At 37.8% G+C, this 19,990-nt stretch overlaps 1 protein-coding gene across 5 annotated transcripts in view; it reads right to left on the bottom strand.

The window, feature by feature from the left end:
• EIF2AK1 (eukaryotic translation initiation factor 2 alpha kinase 1) overlaps positions 1-17,690 on the bottom strand; it is a 43,212-nt gene extending 25,522 nt beyond the window's left edge. For 3 of the 5 annotated variants that reach the window (XM_077140584.1, XM_077140581.1, XM_077140582.1), the window contains exons 1-5: positions 17,469-17,688; positions 4,064-4,222; positions 2,042-2,175; positions 847-884; positions 52-151 (exon numbers count right to left, since the gene is read on the bottom strand). In XM_077140584.1, coding sequence (XP_076996699.1) covers positions 52-151; positions 847-884; positions 2,042-2,175; positions 4,064-4,222; positions 17,469-17,586 — 549 coding nt within the window. In that variant the 5' untranslated portion in view covers positions 17,587-17,688. Of the gene's footprint in view, positions 1-51; positions 152-846; positions 885-2,041; positions 2,176-4,063; positions 4,223-4,667; positions 5,443-17,468 lie in introns of those variants that run through there. The other 2 variants (XM_077140585.1, XM_077140586.1) reach the window with 2 other exon arrangements.
• Positions 17,691-19,990: the final 2,300 nt, after the last annotated feature.

Here is a 19,990-nt window from a genome sequence, read left to right as displayed (position 1 = left end):
GAAAGACTTATTTACAGAGCAGTAGGTCAAAATGAGTATGTGAAAAACAACCTTGTATACTCTTCCATATCCACCTTTTCCTAAGATGGCAATCTCTTCAAATTCATTCAAGTAACGTGAAGTTTGTGCTTCAAAGGCTACTTCCTTTGATCTAAAGTTAAATACAAACACTTAAAAAATAATATCAAAACATGAGAGAATCAAAAATTTGCAATGATAGTCATGTTTACTCTGTATTACTTAACTTGCAAAAAATCTTGTTAATTTGGATTCTAAATTGTGATCATTTAGAATGGATGAGCTAAAATGAAACTTTTCATTCTTTATGAAGAATATATTTGCTAAGCAAATCAACAGTACAATAAAGATAGTAAGGGATCGTTAAACTGATTTCAAGTGCATTACCAGTAATTAATATTCCAATTAGAAATTACTACCAACTTTTTAAATTAAGAATCATAAGGATGATTAACAGGCAGCTGAGCTCAGTAATATTCACTTAAATTTTGTAATGGCCCAGACCCATTACAGATTTCAAACAAGCATTTCATAATTATATCCAAAATTCAACATTGTAACCCTAGCAGAAACTGGGTATCAGCACTGTGAATTAAGGGTAGGGCTTAATTCAGAGTGCTGATATTAATGAATGGATGGCCAGGGGATCAAAGAAGGAAGTGAGAAGAAAAGCAATCTCAGAGTAATTAATTAATTGCTGAGAACCAAGTTTTTAATTTTCATAAAATATCCTAACTACATTTTTTTAAACCCCAAAACTACTATATTCTTAATCCCGATTTCTTTTGGATAATTTACTCTTTGGATAATCAAAAAAAAACCACATACCTGATTTTCTTGATATTAGAACTATCCTCACAAGGATCCTAAAACCAAAAAAATATTTTTAAAAAAGCACTTTGAAAACTTTCATAGAATAAGGAAACCATCAAAATTCAATGTCATGTTAAAACATTGCTCCTACAGCCCCACTGGCTCTAACAATATTAAAAAGAAAAAACCAACGTCTTTTCAATATTATCTAGAATTTACAATAGAAAATACTTCTTTCTTAACCAAAAGCTCATTAGCACAAAAGCTATTTCCTTGCTAACCACTGACAAAGATGAGAGCTTAACAAGGAACTCCATCAACAAATAAGGTGGTCTTTACCTTCAAAATATATACAGCAACTAACCATGTCTCACAGTTCCACACTACATCCAAGCCACCATCACCTCTCTGGCCTGTATTATTACAGCTGGTCTCCCTGCCCCCGTACCCCCTGAGTCTATTCTTAACCCAGCAGCTGGAATGATTCTGTTCAAACATAAGTCACATTATGTCACTCCTGTTTGAAATCTGGCAATGTTTCCCATCTTACTATGAGAAAAAGACACTGCAACGCCCTTGCAATACTGCTTCTCTGCACTCTCTCTCCCCCTTCCCCCTCCTTTCCTAAGTTACTTAGGAAAGAAACGCCCTTTCTTACTTCAGCCCCACAGCTGTCCAGCAGGCCCTCAAACGTGCCAAGCACACAGCCACCTTGGGGCCCTTGCAATCGCTGTTCCTCTGCCTGAAATGCTTTATCTGCATAGCTCGGTCTCAACTTCAGATCTTGATCTAAAATAACACTGTCTTGGTGAGCCTTCCCTGGCCACTCTATCTAAAATTCACACACGCCCTCCCAATGTTTTCTAAACCCTTCATTGCTTTATGTTCCTCCTTAACACTTATCACTATCTAACACACCATGCATTTTTATAGATGCTTATTTATTTCTATTGTTTACTGTGCACTCATCAGAACGTAAGCTCCATGAGGGAGCAAGATTTTTGCCTCTTTTGTTCACTGCTTTAAACTCAGCACCCAAAGAGAATCTTGTACAAAGTGGTCATTCAATAAATATTTGTGGAATAAACAAATTAAAGTTTATATTTTTACAAAACTATTTTATAGTTAAGATTTCATAATGCTTTAAAACATAGTTCTCTAGAAATTAAAATATATTTTAAAAAACAAAGTATGTTTTTTCAGCACTTACCTGACGAACTCTCTCTTTAGCTGACCTCATTAAATGAGTAATAGCTCTGTTGTGATGGAGTCTCAAGGAGCTAAACTCATCACTACAGGTGAAAGAAGTCAGTAGCCCCATTTTGATGAAGGTTTGACATAGTACTATAAAGAGAATTTGGAAAACTAGTATGAGAAAGGCCATTAATCAAATGGCAATTCTAAAGAGTACACAGAGAATAGAGTAGTAAGATCAGTACACACAAAACCTCTGTGGGAAAAAAGTTATGTTTATATATACATCACACCTTGGAGACTGATGTCTCTAAAAGAAAAAGAACAGTTAGTACATTCATTGAACAGGGACACACCTATAATTACTTATTGGCTACTTTACAATCATTTGTTTACCATACTTAGTTACGTACTAAGCTCTGTTTAAAAAAGAAGGCAAGAAAAACTGTATCTTCTGATATTTAAACATATTATTACACTTTGCTGACTGACAATAAGATAAGAAAAGAATAAAGGCAGGAATGGAGACGAATGATTACCACTGGCAACAAAAGTGAATATTAATTCTTCTTTTCTATTATATAATGTTATTAACCAACATATAAAGGGAATAACTTATACTCTATATCATAACTATTAGATTAACAATCTAACTGAACACATCAAAAACTTTTCTTTAAAAAATACCTTAAAGCTCAGTCATCTAAAAAGGAAATATATAAGGAATTTGAACATATCTTAAAAACAGTAGATTCTCAGAGTTGCTTCAATTATGAGCAAGATTACTGCATTTAAAATTATTTTAATCTGCTTTTCAATACAATGAGCCTCCTCCCATAATCCTCAGATATCAAAGCTTTGGATCCTACCAAACATCCCCTTTTGTACAACCTCCAGCACATACACCACCGCTTAGAAAGGAGAGTATATTATTGGCTTTAGCCAAGAAATCAATAGGTATACACTGTACAAATCATATTTTATCATTTTTCACGTCCCATCAATCTTATCAAAATGAAAATCTATCATTAATTAAAAACACATTTAAGGTAGTGCGATTGTGGCTCAGTGGCAGAATTCTTGCCTGCCATGCTGGAGACCCAGGTTCGATTTCCAGAGCCTGCCTATGCCACACACACACACACACACACACACACACACACACACACACACTTAAATTCTAAAACCACATGAAGGTACAAGTTTGAGGATTTTTAACACCAAATATAACCTGTAAAGACTTTTTTGGTAGAAAAGAGACTCAGAATATGTGGCTGGAGCTATTAAAGAAACCAGTGGTCTAGTTAATGAACTGAACCAGGAACCTCATGCATAATTCTGCTCACTTTTGTGCTCAAGTTTCTGATACACGTAACCTAAGCCCAGAATAAAAAGAAACATTATTAAACAACAATATGCAGTTGTTCAAGTCCTTCCAATTAAGAACTGGTTCAGAATGAATATCTGTGATTTTCTTTTATCTGCTCACTAATTAAACCATAACAGATTTTCAAAAATTATATGACTTACAGCTGCAAGAGTACTACCTTTTATTTATTTAAAATACATGTGATTTTGTGGTTATTAATCTGTTGGGATCCCCAGCGATTATGTTCACAAGGGATTATCCAAAGGAATATATAAAATGAATTTAAAGAATGTAAACTACTCATACTCATCTTGCCTCAAATTTTTACAAACCAGCTATTTATTTCTGCGACCACAGTGTTTAACAAGATAGTAGTTTCAAAACTTTATTTAGGGGGTGGGCCACGGTGGCTCAGCAGGCAAGAATGCTTGCCTGCCATGCCAGAGGACCCGGGTTCGATTCCCGGTGCCTGCCCATGTAAAAAATAAAAAAATAAAATAAATAAATAAATAAATAAAACTTTATTTAGGGTGGTGTGATGGTGGCTCAGTGGCAGAATTTTCACCTGCCATGCCGGAGACCTGGGTTTGATTCCCAGTGCCTGCCCATTGGAAAAAACAAACAAACAAACAAATCTTTATCTAGTATGATCAATTTATTCTTACTAACATTTGAACACCTGTCTCGAACGAAGTGGATCTGGTTCATGCACATGGCTCAAGTGCTCCAGCAGAGAGACAAGCAACAGTTGGTTTGCCACTGCGAAAGGGAAAGTTGGTTGTTGTAGGGGTCCCTTTAATACCTGGAGTTCTGCTGGAACATCAGATTCTAAAAATCAACAAAAGAAAAATTTTTAATTAATTGCATTTCTTACAATAACAAAACAGCACGTTCTAGTTCATGAAACACTGACTATTTAAACTGAAGAAAATAAAGAGTAAGGGAATAATTATGCTCAGTGGGTTTAATCAGAAGGGCTTTCTGAAAGTAAGTTATGAACGTTGGAGGGCTAGCAGAAAGATGCCACGGAAGATAAGTAACTATTTGGGAGCAATGAGGCTTGCAATGGTAGAAATAAAGGAATAAACAAATATTCCTTTGAGAAGACAGAGTAGGCCCAGGCATTAAGAAAGAAGCTGGCAAACGAAAGAAGGACAGAAACTTGACACAAAGCACTTACACACTACATATGGACCGGGGATTTACATGCAGAATATCATCTAATCCTCAAGAAAGAACTAAGGTATGTTAGGAAAGTGCTACCATCCCCTACCTTATAGAGGAGGACACTGATGTTCAGAAAGATTAAGGAACTATTCAATCGGGCAGATCAGACTGACTTCAAATCCATCCTCTTTGCACTATGCAAACTCCTCAAAGAGGCTTCAGAGACCGCACAGACCTGGAAGTCCACACTTAATGCTGAAGTTCTCACCTTTTATTCAATATATTATTGAGCAGGCCAAAAACACAATGAAGGAAAAATATTTGAGGAAAACTGTTCCAGCAGCTTGTGACAGGAAGCTGAGAAGAGGCAAGCAGTCAACGCAGAAGTTAGGAGAAGCACAGTAAAGGACAGAGTCTACTGAAATGTGGAGGAAAGAACAGGCCCCAGAAGCATCAAGAAAGAAATAACTGGGTTGAGGAGACTAAAGTGGAGAATCAAAGCTAAGACCAGGACTTAAAACACAAGGAATGGGAAGGTGGAGGTGCTAAAGAGTGTGAAAATTGGCAAGAGGTGTGAACATTGGGAAGAAAAAAGAAAAAAGATGAGATGAGTTACCTTTCAAGATTTGTTCACTTGTTAAACTGGAAATGTCCTGCAGACACAGGGACCATGTATCCTACACTTTCTAAAAATCATTCCCAGTTCAATACTCTAGTCTCCTCTCCTCTATATACTAAAAGGTCCAAGAAGATTCAAAGATTTCAAAGTCCAGATTACATATATACATATTACAACTTCTAAGACCTACAAGTGCCCCCTCCAAAAAAAACCACCTGCGTGTAAGCAAATGTGCTATTCACTGCAAAAGGAATAATTATGATCATATGGAAAGGGACAACATGCATGACACCAAAGACTGTAAAGAAAAAATGAAAATTTTGGCCAAAAAACATCTGTACTACATAGAAAAAGGAAAAAAAAGTTAATAAAACGTATACAGAACTCTTAAAACCTAATAAGAAAATGAGGTACAATTAAAAATACACAAAAAAAATTCAACGTAGATAGTAATCAAAGACATACACATTAAAATAACTAAGGTACCAGAGTTTGCCCATCAAACTGGTAGATATTTATAAGGCTGGAATACTTAGTACTGTCAAGGGCATGATAAAACAGCATTTTCAAGCAGAAGGCTTGCAACCTTTGGAATACATTGTAAAAATTTTAATGTGCAAACCTTTGACCCAGAAATTCTCCTTTTGGAAATACATACCAAGAAAAAATTAACAAAGCACACAACAGAGATGTGTGTGTACAACATGTTCAGCATTAACACTATTTAGAACGTTGAAAAATTGTTAAATAAGTTACCATATGTACATATGATAGAATACTATGCAGCTGTTAAAAATGATGGTACAAAATTTAAAAAATTTTTTGCATGAGGAAGAACAAAGGAATGTCATTACTGCAGGGTGCTGAAAATAAACAGTAATTAATATTTTAAAATTTCAACTTATGTGTGAGACTAAAGCAAAAAAATGTTTATTTGGTACAAAATTTATATTCTGATTAGTGCATCTCCTAATATAATGTATGTTGATGGTTGAACAACATAAGTACATGGAACCTTGGGTAGGACATGAGATTTTGCTGGTTTGTCCAGAGTGATGCCTGATGAATCCCAGAGTGATGTGATGAATGAGTGGAAAAGTATTTGCAAAGTCCCCTTCAGGGAATGGTGAGAACGAGGGAAAATTTAACCTCCCCAAGTGGAATTCTTGATATTCTCACAAGCAGTGTGGACAACCAAAGCTATAGGCTGAGCCCCCAGTCTTGGGGTTTGTTCATATGAAACTTAACCCCACAAAGGATAGGTCAAGCCTACTTAAAATTAGGCCAAAGAGTCACCCCCAAGAGAACCTCTTTTGTTGCTCAGATGTGGCTTCTCTCTCCAGTCAACACAACAAGCAAACACACCACCCTCCCCCTCTGTACGTGGGACATGACTCTCAGGGGAGTGGACCTTCCTGGCAATGTGGGACAGAATCCCAGAATGAGCTGAGATTCAGCATCAAGGAATTGAGAAAAGCTCTAGAATGAGCTGAGACCCTGCATGAAGGGATTGAGAAAACCTTCTCAACCAAAAGGGGGAAGAGTGAAATGAGACAAAGTGTCAATGGCTGAGAGATTCCAAACAGAGTTGAGAGGTTATCCTGGAGGTTATTCTTACACATTAAGTAGATATCACCCTGTTATCCAAGATGTAATGGAGAGGCTGGAGGGAACTGCCTGAAAATGTGGAGCTGTGTTCCAGTAGCCATGTTTCTTGATGATGATTGTATAACGATATAGCATTTACAATGTAACTGTGTGATTGTGAAAACCTTGTGTCTGATGATCCTTTTATCTACCTCATCAACAGACAAGTAGAACTCATGGAATAAAAATAAATAATAGGGGGAACAAATGTTAAAATAAATTTAGTTTGAAATGCTAGTGATCAATGAAAGGGAGGGGTAAGGGGTATGGTATGTAAACTTTTTTTTTGTTTTTGTTTTATTTTTCTGAATTGATGCAAATGTTCTAAGAAATGATCATGATGATGAATATTCAACTATATGATGATATTGTGAATTACTGATTATATATGTAGAACAGAATGAGCATATATTAAGAATGTTTATGTTTTCTTCTCATAATTTTTTTAATTAATAAAAAAATAAAAATAATAAAAATGATGGTACACAGAAAGATAATTATGAGTGGTCTGTTATCAAGACAAAGATGTAGGCTCTGAAACAATATACTCCCAAAGGTAGGCAAGATAGTTACACACATTAAGACTATAAAAACCAGCACAACCTTCCTGGTTGTCAATTTAGCAAAATGTATCAAAAATCTTAAAACTAACAACTTCTTTGACACAACAACCCTACTTCTACAAATCTAGTCTAAAGAAATAATCACAGATACTGACAAAGATTTCTATATATTGATATCCAACCCACTATTAGTTATCATGGAAAAAAAGTCAAACCTAATTTCCAACAGATCAAAGAGTAAATAAATGATAGAACAGAATATTATGCATCTTAAAATAATGTTTTTTAACTTAAGTAAAAGTAAATGCTACTAGGTGACCTTTAAAAAGAACATAAAATGTTTGTTGTGATCATACTATGAACATAACTTTAAAATAATGCTAATTTTACACCTACGTCAATATAAAAAAAAAAAGCTGGAAAGAACAAAACAGACAAAATATCTGCCCCTCCATTTTCAATGATATATTTACACAAAATTTCTGGAAAATGAAATCACATACAGTATACATGCAGTTTTCAAGTCCGCTTGTTTGATAAAACAGATCATCAATCAATGATCAGTTGGTTCCTTGGTTTCTAGGACAATGCCTGCCATATAGCAGCTGTCCATCAGTATTTGTAAATGGATACAAAAGATTGAACAGAGTTCTCCTCTGGGACCCCCTTTTTCTCTACACCATTAAATGTTTGTGAATGATTTCTCAAATTTTTTATTGTACTTTGACAAAATCAGACAAAAATCTTTAATCTGTTCATAATGCCTTTCTCTGGCAGTTTTTTTTTAAACATTTTTATTGCGAAATATAATTTACATGCCAAAAAAAAAATTTCAAAGTACATTTTAACAAATAGTTTTAGAACAAATTTCAAAGTATGGTATAGGTTACATTTCCACCATTTCAAGTGTTTGAAGCTTGAAACTTCTAGCTGCTCTAAGACACTGGAGACAAAGAAGTATCAATATAATGATTCTGTAGTCACACTCATCTGTTAAATCTTATCTTCTCTGATACAACTCCTTCTCCTTTGATTCTTCTCCCACTCTTTAGGGGTATTTGGGCAATGCCCATTCTAACTTTTCAGAGAAGGTCGACATCCCTTCTCTGGGATTCAGGGCTTATTTGGCTTAAGAACCGTCTGGAGGTTAATGGATTCTGAAAAACAAACAATGAGTGAAACTTTTACAGAATCTCAGATAGAGCCCTGAGTATTCTTTAGGTTTATAGGAATACTGTTGGTTGGGGCTTGGCAAAGCATGGCAATTAGCAATATCTGGCTGAAGATAGCAAAATCTGGCAAAAGAGTAACCTCCAGAGTAACTTCTGGACCCTATTTGAAATCTCTTAGCCACTGACACCTTATTTTGTTACATTTCCTTCCCCCTTTGGTCAGGCAGGCATTGTCTATCCATCCCACAGTGCCAGGACCAGGCTCATTCCTGGGAGTCATGTCCCACGTTGTCAGGGAGACTTACATCCCTGGACATCTGACAGTTTTAAATGCAAAATTCATCAAATAAATCGCCTCAGAAGTATGTCAAAAACTAAACAGTCATCTCTGGGTGATAAGGTTATGGATTTTTAAAGTCCTTTTTGCTTTTCTATATTTTCCACATATTCTGTGAAATCTTTTTAAAAATATACCAAGTTGCGGCACCAAGGGATCAACAATGACTTTCTGACCAAAAGGGGGAAAAGAAATGTAACAAAATAAGATATCAACAGCTAGAAGATGGCGGCTTAGTAAGACGCACGGATCTTAGTTTCTTCTCTAGGACAGCTACTAGGGGAGTAGAAACGATACAGAACAGCTCCCGAAGCCACAACAGAGATAAAAAAGACAGCGTACCCCATCCTGGAACGGCTGGCTGGCTGAGAGAAGCCGCTCGGGTGAGATCGCCGAGGGGCGCGGGCTTCACCGGGTGGGGCGGCAAGCGGCCGGAGTCACTCCCTTCCCCCTTCCCGGGCCGGCTGGGAGAATTGGACAGGCGGTCCCCTCAAACCGCGGCGGCTGGTGCCCACACCACACACGGCCCCCCGAACCAACTGAGAGAATTGGATCGGAAATCCCCAGGCCGCGGAGAACGGTGACGGGTGGGGGAGGCCCCTTCCAAACCCGCGACTCCCCGGGAATGTGAACTCTCCCAGGCGGGCCGCTGCCGCTGGCGCCCTCCCGCCTTGCTTGTCGCCCCGGGCCGAGTAGGAAATTCGGACGGGTGCTTTCCCGGGCTGCGGCGGCTAGCGACCCTCCCCGCGTTCGGACCCCCGGCCGGCTCGCACTCTTCCAGGCCGCTTCGGCTAGCGAACCTTCCGGACGGCGAGAGTTTTCCAAAGGTAAAGGTCCCACAGCACCTTTTACTGGTGGGACCCGCAGACAAATGTGTGCCACGAGCGCCACCTACTGGGCAGGATAAGAAAAACAGAACCCAGAGATTTCACAGAAAAATCTTCCAAACTTTTGGATCCAATACCCAGGGAAATCTGTCTAAATGAGCAGACACCAACAGAAGATAACGGATCACACTCAAATAATTGAAAATATGGCCCAGTCAAAGGAACAAACCAATAGTTCAAATGAGATACAGGAGCTGAGACAACTAATGCTGAATATACGAACAGAAATGGAAAACCTCTTCAAAAACGAAATCGATAAATTGAGGGAGGACATGAAGAAGACATGGGCTGAACATAAAGAATAAATAGAAAAACTGAAAAAACAAATCACAGAACTTATGGAAGTGAAGGACAAAGTAGAAAAGATAGAAAAAACAATGGATACCTACAATGATAGATTCAAAGAGACAGAAGATAGAATCAGTGATTTGGAGGATGGAACATCTGAATTCCAAAAACAAACAGAAACTATCGGGAAAAGAATGGAAAAATTTGAACAGGGTATCAGGGAACTCAAGGACAATATGAACCGCACAAATATACGTGTTGTGGGTGTCCCAGAAGGAGAAGAGAAGGGAAAAGGAGGAGAAAAACTAATGGAAGAAATTTTCACTGAAAATTTCCCAACTCTTATGAAAGACCTAAAATTACAGATCCAAGAAGTGCAGCGCACCCCAAAGAGATTAGACCCAAATAGGCGTTCTCCAAGACACTTACTAGTTAGAATGTCAGAGGTCAAAGAGAAAGAGAGGATCTTGAAAGCAGCAAGAGAAAAACAATCCATCACATACAAGGGAAACCCAATAAGACTATGTGTAGATTTCTCAGCAGAAACCATGGAGGCCAGAAGACAGTGGGATGATATATTTAAATTACTAAAAGAGAAAAACTGCCAACCAAGACTCCTATATCCAGCAAAATTGTCCTTCAAAAATGAGGGAGAAATTAAAACATTCTCAGACAAAAAGTCACTGAGAGAATTTGTGACCAAGAGACCAGCTCTGCAAGAAATACTAAAGGAAGCACTAGAGTCAGATACAAAAAGACAGAAGAGAGAGGTATGGAGAAGAGTGTAGAAAGAAGGAAAGTCAGATATGATATATATAATACAAAAGGCAAAATGGTAGAGGAAAATATTATCCAAACAGTAATAACACTAAATGTTAATGGACTGAATTCCCCAATCAAAAGACACAGAATGGCAGAATGGATTAAAAAACAGGATCCTTCTATATGCTGTCTACAGGAAACACATCTTAGACCCAAAGATAAACATAGGTTGAAAGTGAAAGGTTGGGAAAAGATATTTCATGCAAATAACAACCAGAAAATAGCAGGAGTGGCTATACTAATATCCAACAAGTTAGACTTCAAATGTAAAACAGTTAAAAGAGACAAAGAAGGACACTATATACTAATAAAAGGAACAATTAAACAAGAAGACATAACAATCATAAATATTTATGCACCGAACTAGAATGCCCCAAAATACGTGAGAAATATACTGCAAACACTGAAAAGGGAAATAGACACAAATACCATAATAGTTGGAGACTTCAATTCCCCACTCTCATCAATGGACAGAACATCTAGACAGAGGATCAATAAAGAAATAGAGAATCTGAATATTACTATAAAGGAGCTAGACTTAACAGACATTTATAGGACATTAAATCCCACAACAGCAGGATACACCTTTTTCTCAAGTGCTCATGGATCATTCTCAAAGATGGACCATATGCTGGGTCACAAAGCAAGTCTTAACAAATTTAAAAAGATTGAAATCATACACAACACTTTCTCGGATCATAAAGGAATGAAGTTGGAAATCAATAATAGGCGGAATGCCAGAAAATTCACAAATACGTGGAGGCTCAACAACACACTCTTAAACAACGAGTGGGTCAAAGAAGAAATTGCAAGAGAAATTAGTAAATACCTCGAGGCGAATGAAAATGAAAACACAACATATCAAAACTTATGGGATGCAGCAAAGGCAGTGCTAAGAGGGAAATTTATTGCCCTAAATGCCTATATCAGAAAAGAAGAAAAGGCAAAAATGCAGGAATTAACTGTTCACTTGGAAGAACTGGAGAAAGAACAGCAAACTAATCCCAAAGCAAGCAAAAGGAAAGAAATAACAAAGATCAGAGCAGAAATAAATGAAATTGAAAACAATAGAGAAAATCAATAAGGCCAGAAGTTGGTTCTATGAGAAAATCAATAAGATTGATGGGCCCTTATCAAGATTGACAAAAAGAAGAAGAGAGAGGATGCAAATAAATAAGATCAGAAATGGAAGAGGAGACATAACTACTGACCTCACAGAAATAAAGGAGGTAATGACAGGATACTATGAACAACTTTACGCTAATAAATACAACAATTTAGATGAAATGGACGGGTTCCTGGAAAGACATGAACAACCAACTTTGACTCAAGAAGAAATAGATGACCTCAACTAACCAATCACAAGTAAAGAAATTGAATCAGTCATTCAAAAGCTACCTAAAAAGAAAAGTCCAGGACCAGACGGCTTCACATGTGAATTCTACCAAGCATTCCAGAAAGAATTAGTACCTACTCTCCTCAAACTCTTCAAAAAAATCGAAGTGGAGGGAAAACTACCTAATTCATTCTATGAAGCCAACATCACCCTCATACCAAAACCAGACAAAGATATTACAAAAAAAGAAAACTACAGACCAATCTCTCTAATGAATATAGATGCAAAAATCCTCAATAAAATTCTAGCAAATCGTATCCAACAACACATTAAAAGAATTATACCTCATGACCAAGTAGGATTCATCCCAGGTATGCAAGGATGGTTCAACATAAGAAAATCAATTAATGTAATACACCATATCAACAAATTAAAGCAGAAAAATCACATGATCATCTCAATTGATGCAGAGAAGGCATTCGACAAGATTCAACATCCTTTCCTGTTGAAAACACTTCAAAAGATAGGAATACAAGGGAACTTCCTTAAAATGATGGAGGGAATATATGAAAAACCCACAGCTAATATCATCCTCAATGGGGAAAAATTGAAAACTTTCCCCCTAAGATCAGGAACAAGACAAGGATGTCCACTATCACCACTATTATTCAACATTGTGTTGGAGGTTCTAGCCAGAGCAATTAGACAAGAAAAAGAAATACAAGGCATCAAAATTGGAAAGGAAGAAGTAAAACTATCACTGTTTGCAGACGATATGATTCTATACGTCAAAAACCCGGAAAAATCCACAACAAAACTACTAGAGCTAATAAATGAGTACAGCAAAGTAGCAGGTTACAAGATCAACATTCAAAAATCTGTAGCATTTCTATACACTAGTAATGAACAAGCTGAGGGGGAAATCAAGAAACGAATCCCATTTACAATTGCAACTAAAAGAATAAAATACCTAGGAATAAATTTAACTAAAGAGACAAAAAACCTATATAAAGAAAACTACAAAAAACTGTTAAAAGAAATCACAGAAGACCTAAATAGATGGAAGGGCATACCGTGTTCATGGATTGGAAGACTAAATATAGTTAAGATGTCAATCCTACCTAAATTGATTTACAGATTCAATGCAATACCAATCAAAATCCCAACAACTTATTTTTCAGAAATAGAAAAACCAATAAGCAAATTTATCTGGAAGGGCAGGATGCCCCGAATTGCTAAAAACATCTTGAGGAAAAAAAACGAAGCTGGAGGTCTCGCGCTGCCTGACTTTAAGGCATATTATGAAGCCACAGTGGTCAAAACAGCATGGTATTGGCATAAAGATAGATATATCGACCAATGGAATCGAATAGAATGCTCAGATATAGACCCTCTCATCTATGGACATTTGATCTTTGACAAGGCAGTCAAGCCAACTCACCTGGGACAGAACAGTCTCTTCAATAAATGGTGCCTAGAGAACTGGATATCCATATGCAAAAGAATGAAAGAAGACCCATCTCTCACACCCTATACAAAAGTTAACTCAAAATGGATCAAAGATCTAAACATTAGATCTAAGACCATAAAACAGTTAGAGGAAAATGTTGGGAGATATCTTATGGATCTTACAACTGGAGGCGGTTTTATGGACCTTAAACCTAAAGCAAGAACACTGAAGAAGGAAATAAATAAATGGGAGCTCCTCAAAATTAAACACTTTTGTGCATCAAAGAACTTCATCAAGAAAGTAGAAAGACAGCCTACACAATGGGAGACAATATTTGGAAATGATATATCAGATAAAGGTCTAGAATCCAGAATTTATAAAGAGATTGTTCATCTCAACAACAAAAAGACAGCCAACCCAATTACAAAATGAGAAAAAGACTTGAACAGACACCTATCAGAAGAGGAAATACAAATGGCCAAAAGGCACATGAAGAGATGCTCAATGTCCCTGGCCATTAGAGAAATGCAAATCAAAACCACAATGAGATATCATCTCACACCCACCAGAATGGCCATTATCAACAAAACAGAAAATGACAAGTGCTGGAGAGGATGCGGAGAAAGAGGCACACTTATCCACTGTTGGTGGGAATGTCAAATGGTGCAACCACTGTGGAAGGCAGTTTGGCGATTCCTCAAAAAGCTGAATATAGAATTGCCATACGACCCAGCAATACCATTGCTGGGAATATACTCAAAGGACTTAAGGGCAAAGACACAAACGGACATTTGCACACCAATGTTTATAGCAGCGTTATTTACAATTGCAAAGAGATGGAAACAGCCGAAATCTCCATCAACAGAAGAGTGGCTAAACAAACTGTGGTATATACATACGATGGAATACTATGCAGCTTTACAACAGGATAAACTTATGAAGCATGTAATAACATGGATGGACCTAGAGAACATTATGCTGAGTGAGTCTAGCCAAAAACTAAAGGACAAATACTGTATGGTCCCACTGATGTGAACAGACATTCGAGAATAAATTTGGAATATGTCATTGGTAACAGAGTCCAGCAGGAGGTAGAAACAGGGTAAGATAATGGGCAATTGGAGTTGAAGGGATATAGACTGTGCAACAGGACTAGATACAAAAACTCAAAAATGGACAACACAATAATACCTAATTGTAAAGTAATCTTGTTAAAACACTGAATGAAGCTGCATCTGAGCTATAGGTTTTTGTTTTGTTTTGTTTTGTTTTGTTTTGACTTTACTATTATTACTTTTATTTTTGTCTCTATATTAACATTCTATATCTTTTTCGGTTATGTTGCTAGTTTTTCTAAACCGATGCAAATGTACTAAGAAATGATGATCATGCATCTATGTGATGATGTTAAGAATTACTGATTGCATATGTAGAATGGTATGATTTCTAAATGTTGGGTTAATTTCTTTTTTTCCGTTAATTAAAAAAAAAAAGAGAGAGAGAAGGGGTAATTGGAGCTGAAGGGATACAGACTGTACAACGGGACTGGATATAAAAACTCAGAAATGGACAGCACAATACTACCCAATTGTAATGCAATTATGTTAAAACACTGAATGAAGCTGCATGTGAGGTATAGGTTTTTTGGGGTTTTTTTTGTTTTTTTTTTCTTTCTTTCTATTATTGTTTTAATTCTTATTCTGTTGTCTTTTTATTTCTTTTTCTAAATCGATGCAAATGTACTAAGAAATGATGAATATGCAACTATGTGATGTTATTAAGAATTACTGATTGTACATGTAGATTGGAATGATTTCTAATTGTTTTGTTAATTCTTTTTTTAATTAATAAAAAAATTTGGAAAAAGAAAAAATACATATATATTGAATTGTTAACAGCAGTGGGATTATGGGTAGGAGGATCTCCTGCTTTATATTCTTATGTACTTTCCTACTTTCTACAATCAGAAAATTCTACTTTTAATAATAAAATAAATCAAAGAACAGTTAATCGGTGTTGTCAAATGACGCTAATAAGCCAAGAAAAATGACAACTTTAAGACTAGTGGTTTGTAAATCATAGTAATCCCCAAAATACAGTTTTGCAGAGAGAAAAAGACACTCAAATTGCAGGAAGGCGTTAAACTGAAAGGGAATGAAAGCTGAAGTTGAAAGCTTACCATTTCACAGTTCTAGTCAAGAGCAAAAGAGTAAAAGGACAGAGACTACAGGAAAAATGAGGTCATGTTCCTTTAGAGAAAAGGAAGAAATCAGATATAGATCCTAGAGGAATTCGAGTTCTAGGCTTCTGCCAAGTTAAACCTAGGTTTTGAACTTTCAGGCTAGACCAGTAAGTGGCAGAGTGACCTTTTCACATTATGTAGGGAACCGGTGGGAAATCACTGAACTTACTCTGTTTTCATTTTTCATATAAAAGGATATATTATGTCTGGACTTTCTTGGCCGCTTTGGAATAAAAGGTAATACATAAACACAACAATGTTATTAATAGCCCAGACATTTTAAAAAGCTTATCCAAGATCACACCCTTCAAGAATAATCTTTAGTTTGCAGAAAACCTTATCACAATGTTGCAGAACAGACCAACTTGCATGTTTCCAGCTGGGACCTTTCCCATGACATAACATTTTATGTTCTGTTGAGCTGATAGCATACACTACCTTACATTTGGGGAGAAAAATCAGTTTCCCCATTAAAAATTAGTTATTTTACAATTTTCTTCTGTAACAGGCTACTTCAATTAAAACCACGGTCTTTGTTTCCTTTTACGATCAAGAACTATATCTGTCAATGAAAATCAAAGAATTTAAGAAATAAGTGAAAACCTTTTCAATTGGGTTTACATTTTTAAATACACTTGCAACATATTAATGTTTCATACTTCAACTGAATGTGTAGTCTCTGTAATTATTCTATTAAAATGCCATATGGTAAAACCTCCTTGATCAATGCATTTATTTTTTTCTTAAACTTTTTATTCTGAAATAATTTCAAATTTACAGGGCAGTAGCAAAAATACAAAATCCATAGAGAACTCCATCATAACCCCCCCACCCAGATACCCAGATCCACCAATTTTAACATTATGCCGCATTTGTCATAGCGTTCTATCTCTTTCCATCCATTCATTCACAATAGATTCATTTTTGATAGCACAATTTAATTTTTTTAATTGACAAAGCAACTCAGCAATTAAAGAGCCTATTGCACTTTCATTAAAATACTGGATAATTTTAACTGGCTGGCCGTCAACTTTTAAATAATTCTCACTTTATACTGAATAATTTGATTATTCACACCATGTCTCCTAGTAATCAAAAGCCTCAAGAAAATAGATTTGGGGGGGTGGGGGATGGAGGGGGGCGAAAAGGATGATTTCCAAACTGCCTCACCATAAGGAGTCTTTAGTTACCCTATCAATAAAGCAAAAGAAATGACTAACACCTTTAACCCAAACTGTTCAGAGTCTCCAAAGTCCCATTCCAGTAATGAACAAAGATCTTCCTCATCGACTGACAAAACCGCAGAGCTCGGGAGCTGGAAAGCGGCCGCAGAGATCTCCAAAGAGCCCTCAGCCCGCAAAGAGGAAACCAAGGAACAGAAACTTAAAACAAACGAGCGGGCCGCACACAATCCTTGTTTCGGTAACTATATTACTTTCCCGCCCTCTGCCCCTCACCCTGCACAGCTTGACCCCCGGTACACGCCGGATCCAATGAATCCGAACCTCGCAGCTGCCCTACTCGCGGCATTCCGGGTCCCTCACCATCATACTTGGGATCCGAGCCCTCGGCGGGGAAGTCGATGGCAGGCGGCGGAGGCAGAGCCCCTGCCCCGCCGCCCTCCGCTATGCGCTCCCGGGCCCCAGAGCTGCCCCCGAGCATCGCCCGCCGCGCGCTAGCTGCAGCAGAGGCCACCCGCTTCAGAGGCGCGATTGGCTCGGTATCCGCAAGGGGTAGCCACTGGACCCGGAAGTGGACCCTCGCGAGGCGGAAGACCCGCCCCGGACGCCGTGTGCCCATTTTCGGGGGCGGATCCCTCCCTAGAGCTCCGCCCCTTACCCCCTGGGTGTACCTCCGGCGCATGCGCAAAAATGGGCTCGTCCTCCGCACGCTTGGGCTTGGGTTCTGCCGCTGGGTCAGCGGTGGCCGCCGCGCCCCGCGGCAAGCCCCGTCCTTCGCCCCCGGGGGTGCCGGCGTACCGTCCCCGCAACCTGAGTATCCGCCTTCCACGCCAAGTCTCGGGTACCAGTGCAAGAATCGTGTCTGCAGAAACTAATCCAGATGTTTACATTTTCCGCGTCCAACCGGTGTTATTTTTTGTCATTTATTTTGGTTCAAACGAAATCAGAAGCAGAGTATCCCCAGGGCCCAACCTAACGAGAAGTGAACCTATTTTAGTCGAGCGTTAAACCGAACAAAACGGGATCTGCCAGCTGGACTCCAAAAGAATACAACCTAAGAAAAATTCCGTTGGTTTTAAGACTGAATATATGTATATATTTTTTTGGTAACGGCTTTATTGAGATACAAATCAGTTACCATACAATTAATGAATATAAAGTGTACAATTCAGTGCTGTTTTTTTTTTCATCATGATCGTTTCTTAGAACATATGCATCAATTCAGAAAAAGCAATAAAAAGAAAACAGAAAAAAATCCATACTTATCATACCCCTTACCCCTCCCCTTCACGAATCACCAGCATTCAAATCTACTAAATTTATTTTAACATTTGTTCCCCCTATTATTTATTTATATTTAATCCATATGTTTTACTCGTCTGTCTATAAGGTAAACAAAAGGAGAATCAGATTCAAGGTTCTCACAATCACATACAGTCATCTTCAAGAAACATGGCCACCCAAGCACAGCTCCACATTTTCAGGCAGTTCCCTCCAGCCTCTCCACTACACCTTAACTAAACAGGTGATATCTATTTAATGTGTAAGAATAATGTTCAGGATAACCTCTCAACTCTGTTTGGAATCTCTCAGCCATTTACACTTTATTTTGCTCATTTCGCTCTTCCCCCTTTTGGTCAAGAAGATTTTCTCAATCCCTTGATGCTGAGTCTCAGCTCATTCTAGGATTTCTGTCCCATGTTGGCAGGAAGGTCCACACTCCTGGGAGTCGTGTCCCATGTAGAGAGGGGGAGGGCAGTGAGTTTGCTTGCTGTGTCAGGAGAGAGAGAGAGAGAGGGAGAGGGAGAGAGAGAGAGAGAGAGGGAGAGACCACATCTGAGCAACAGAAGAGGTTCTCTTGGGGGTGACTCTTATGCCTAATTTTAAGTAGGCTTGACCTATCCTTTGCAGGATTAAGATTCATATGAACAAACCGCAAGATTGGAGGCTTGGCTTATTGCTTTGGCTGTCCCCACTGCCTGTGAGAATATCAAGAATTCTCCACTTGGGGACGTTGAATTTTCCCCCTTTCTCACCATTCCCCCAAGGGGACTCTGCAAATACTTCCCTATTCACTATTCAGATCGCCCTGGGATTTATTTGGGCATTATTCTGGACAAACCTGCAAAATCTCATGCCCTATGCAAGGTTCCAAGTACTATGGTGTTCGATTAAGCTCTCCACATAAGTTATATTAGGAAATGTACTAGTCAAAATATAAATTTTGTACCAAAAAACATTTTTTGCTTGTCTCCCACATACACTAAAGTTTTAAAATATTAATTACCATCTATTTCAACACCCTGCATTATTGACATTCCTTTGTTCTTCCTCATGCAGAAACATTTTTAAATTTGCACATTTAGTCACTATCATTATACACTCTAGGCATTCCTAGATTATACCATCTCAGTCTTTATCGTCAATCTTTCCTTCTGATTTCATTTGTGCCCCCAGCCCTCCTCCCTCTATCATTCTCACATTCAGCTTCATTCAGTGTTCTAACATTATTGTATTACAGTTAGGTAGTATTGTGCTGTCCATTTCTGAGTTTTTATATTCAGTCCTGTTGCACAATCTGTATCCCTTCAGCTCCAATTACCCAATATCTATACTATTCCTATCTCTTGATGGTCTCTGTTACCAACTGAAATTCTCCAACTTCATTCGCTAATGTCAGTTCATATCAGTGAGACCATACAGTATTTGTCCTTTTGTTTCTGGCTAATCTCACTCAGCATAATGTCCTTAAGGTCAATCCATGTTTTTACATACTTCATAACTTTATTCTGTCTTACAGCTGCATAATATTCCATCGTATGTATATACCCTGGCTTGCTTAGCAACTCGTCTGTTGATGGACATTTTGGCTGTTTCCCTCTCTT

Source organism: Tamandua tetradactyla, chromosome 23 (genome assembly GCF_023851605.1).
Source record: "Tamandua tetradactyla isolate mTamTet1 chromosome 23, mTamTet1.pri, whole genome shotgun sequence".
NCBI classification, from domain to species: domain Eukaryota; kingdom Metazoa; phylum Chordata; class Mammalia; order Pilosa; family Myrmecophagidae; genus Tamandua; species Tamandua tetradactyla.
This window is presented reverse-complemented; position numbering and strand designations above follow the sequence as displayed.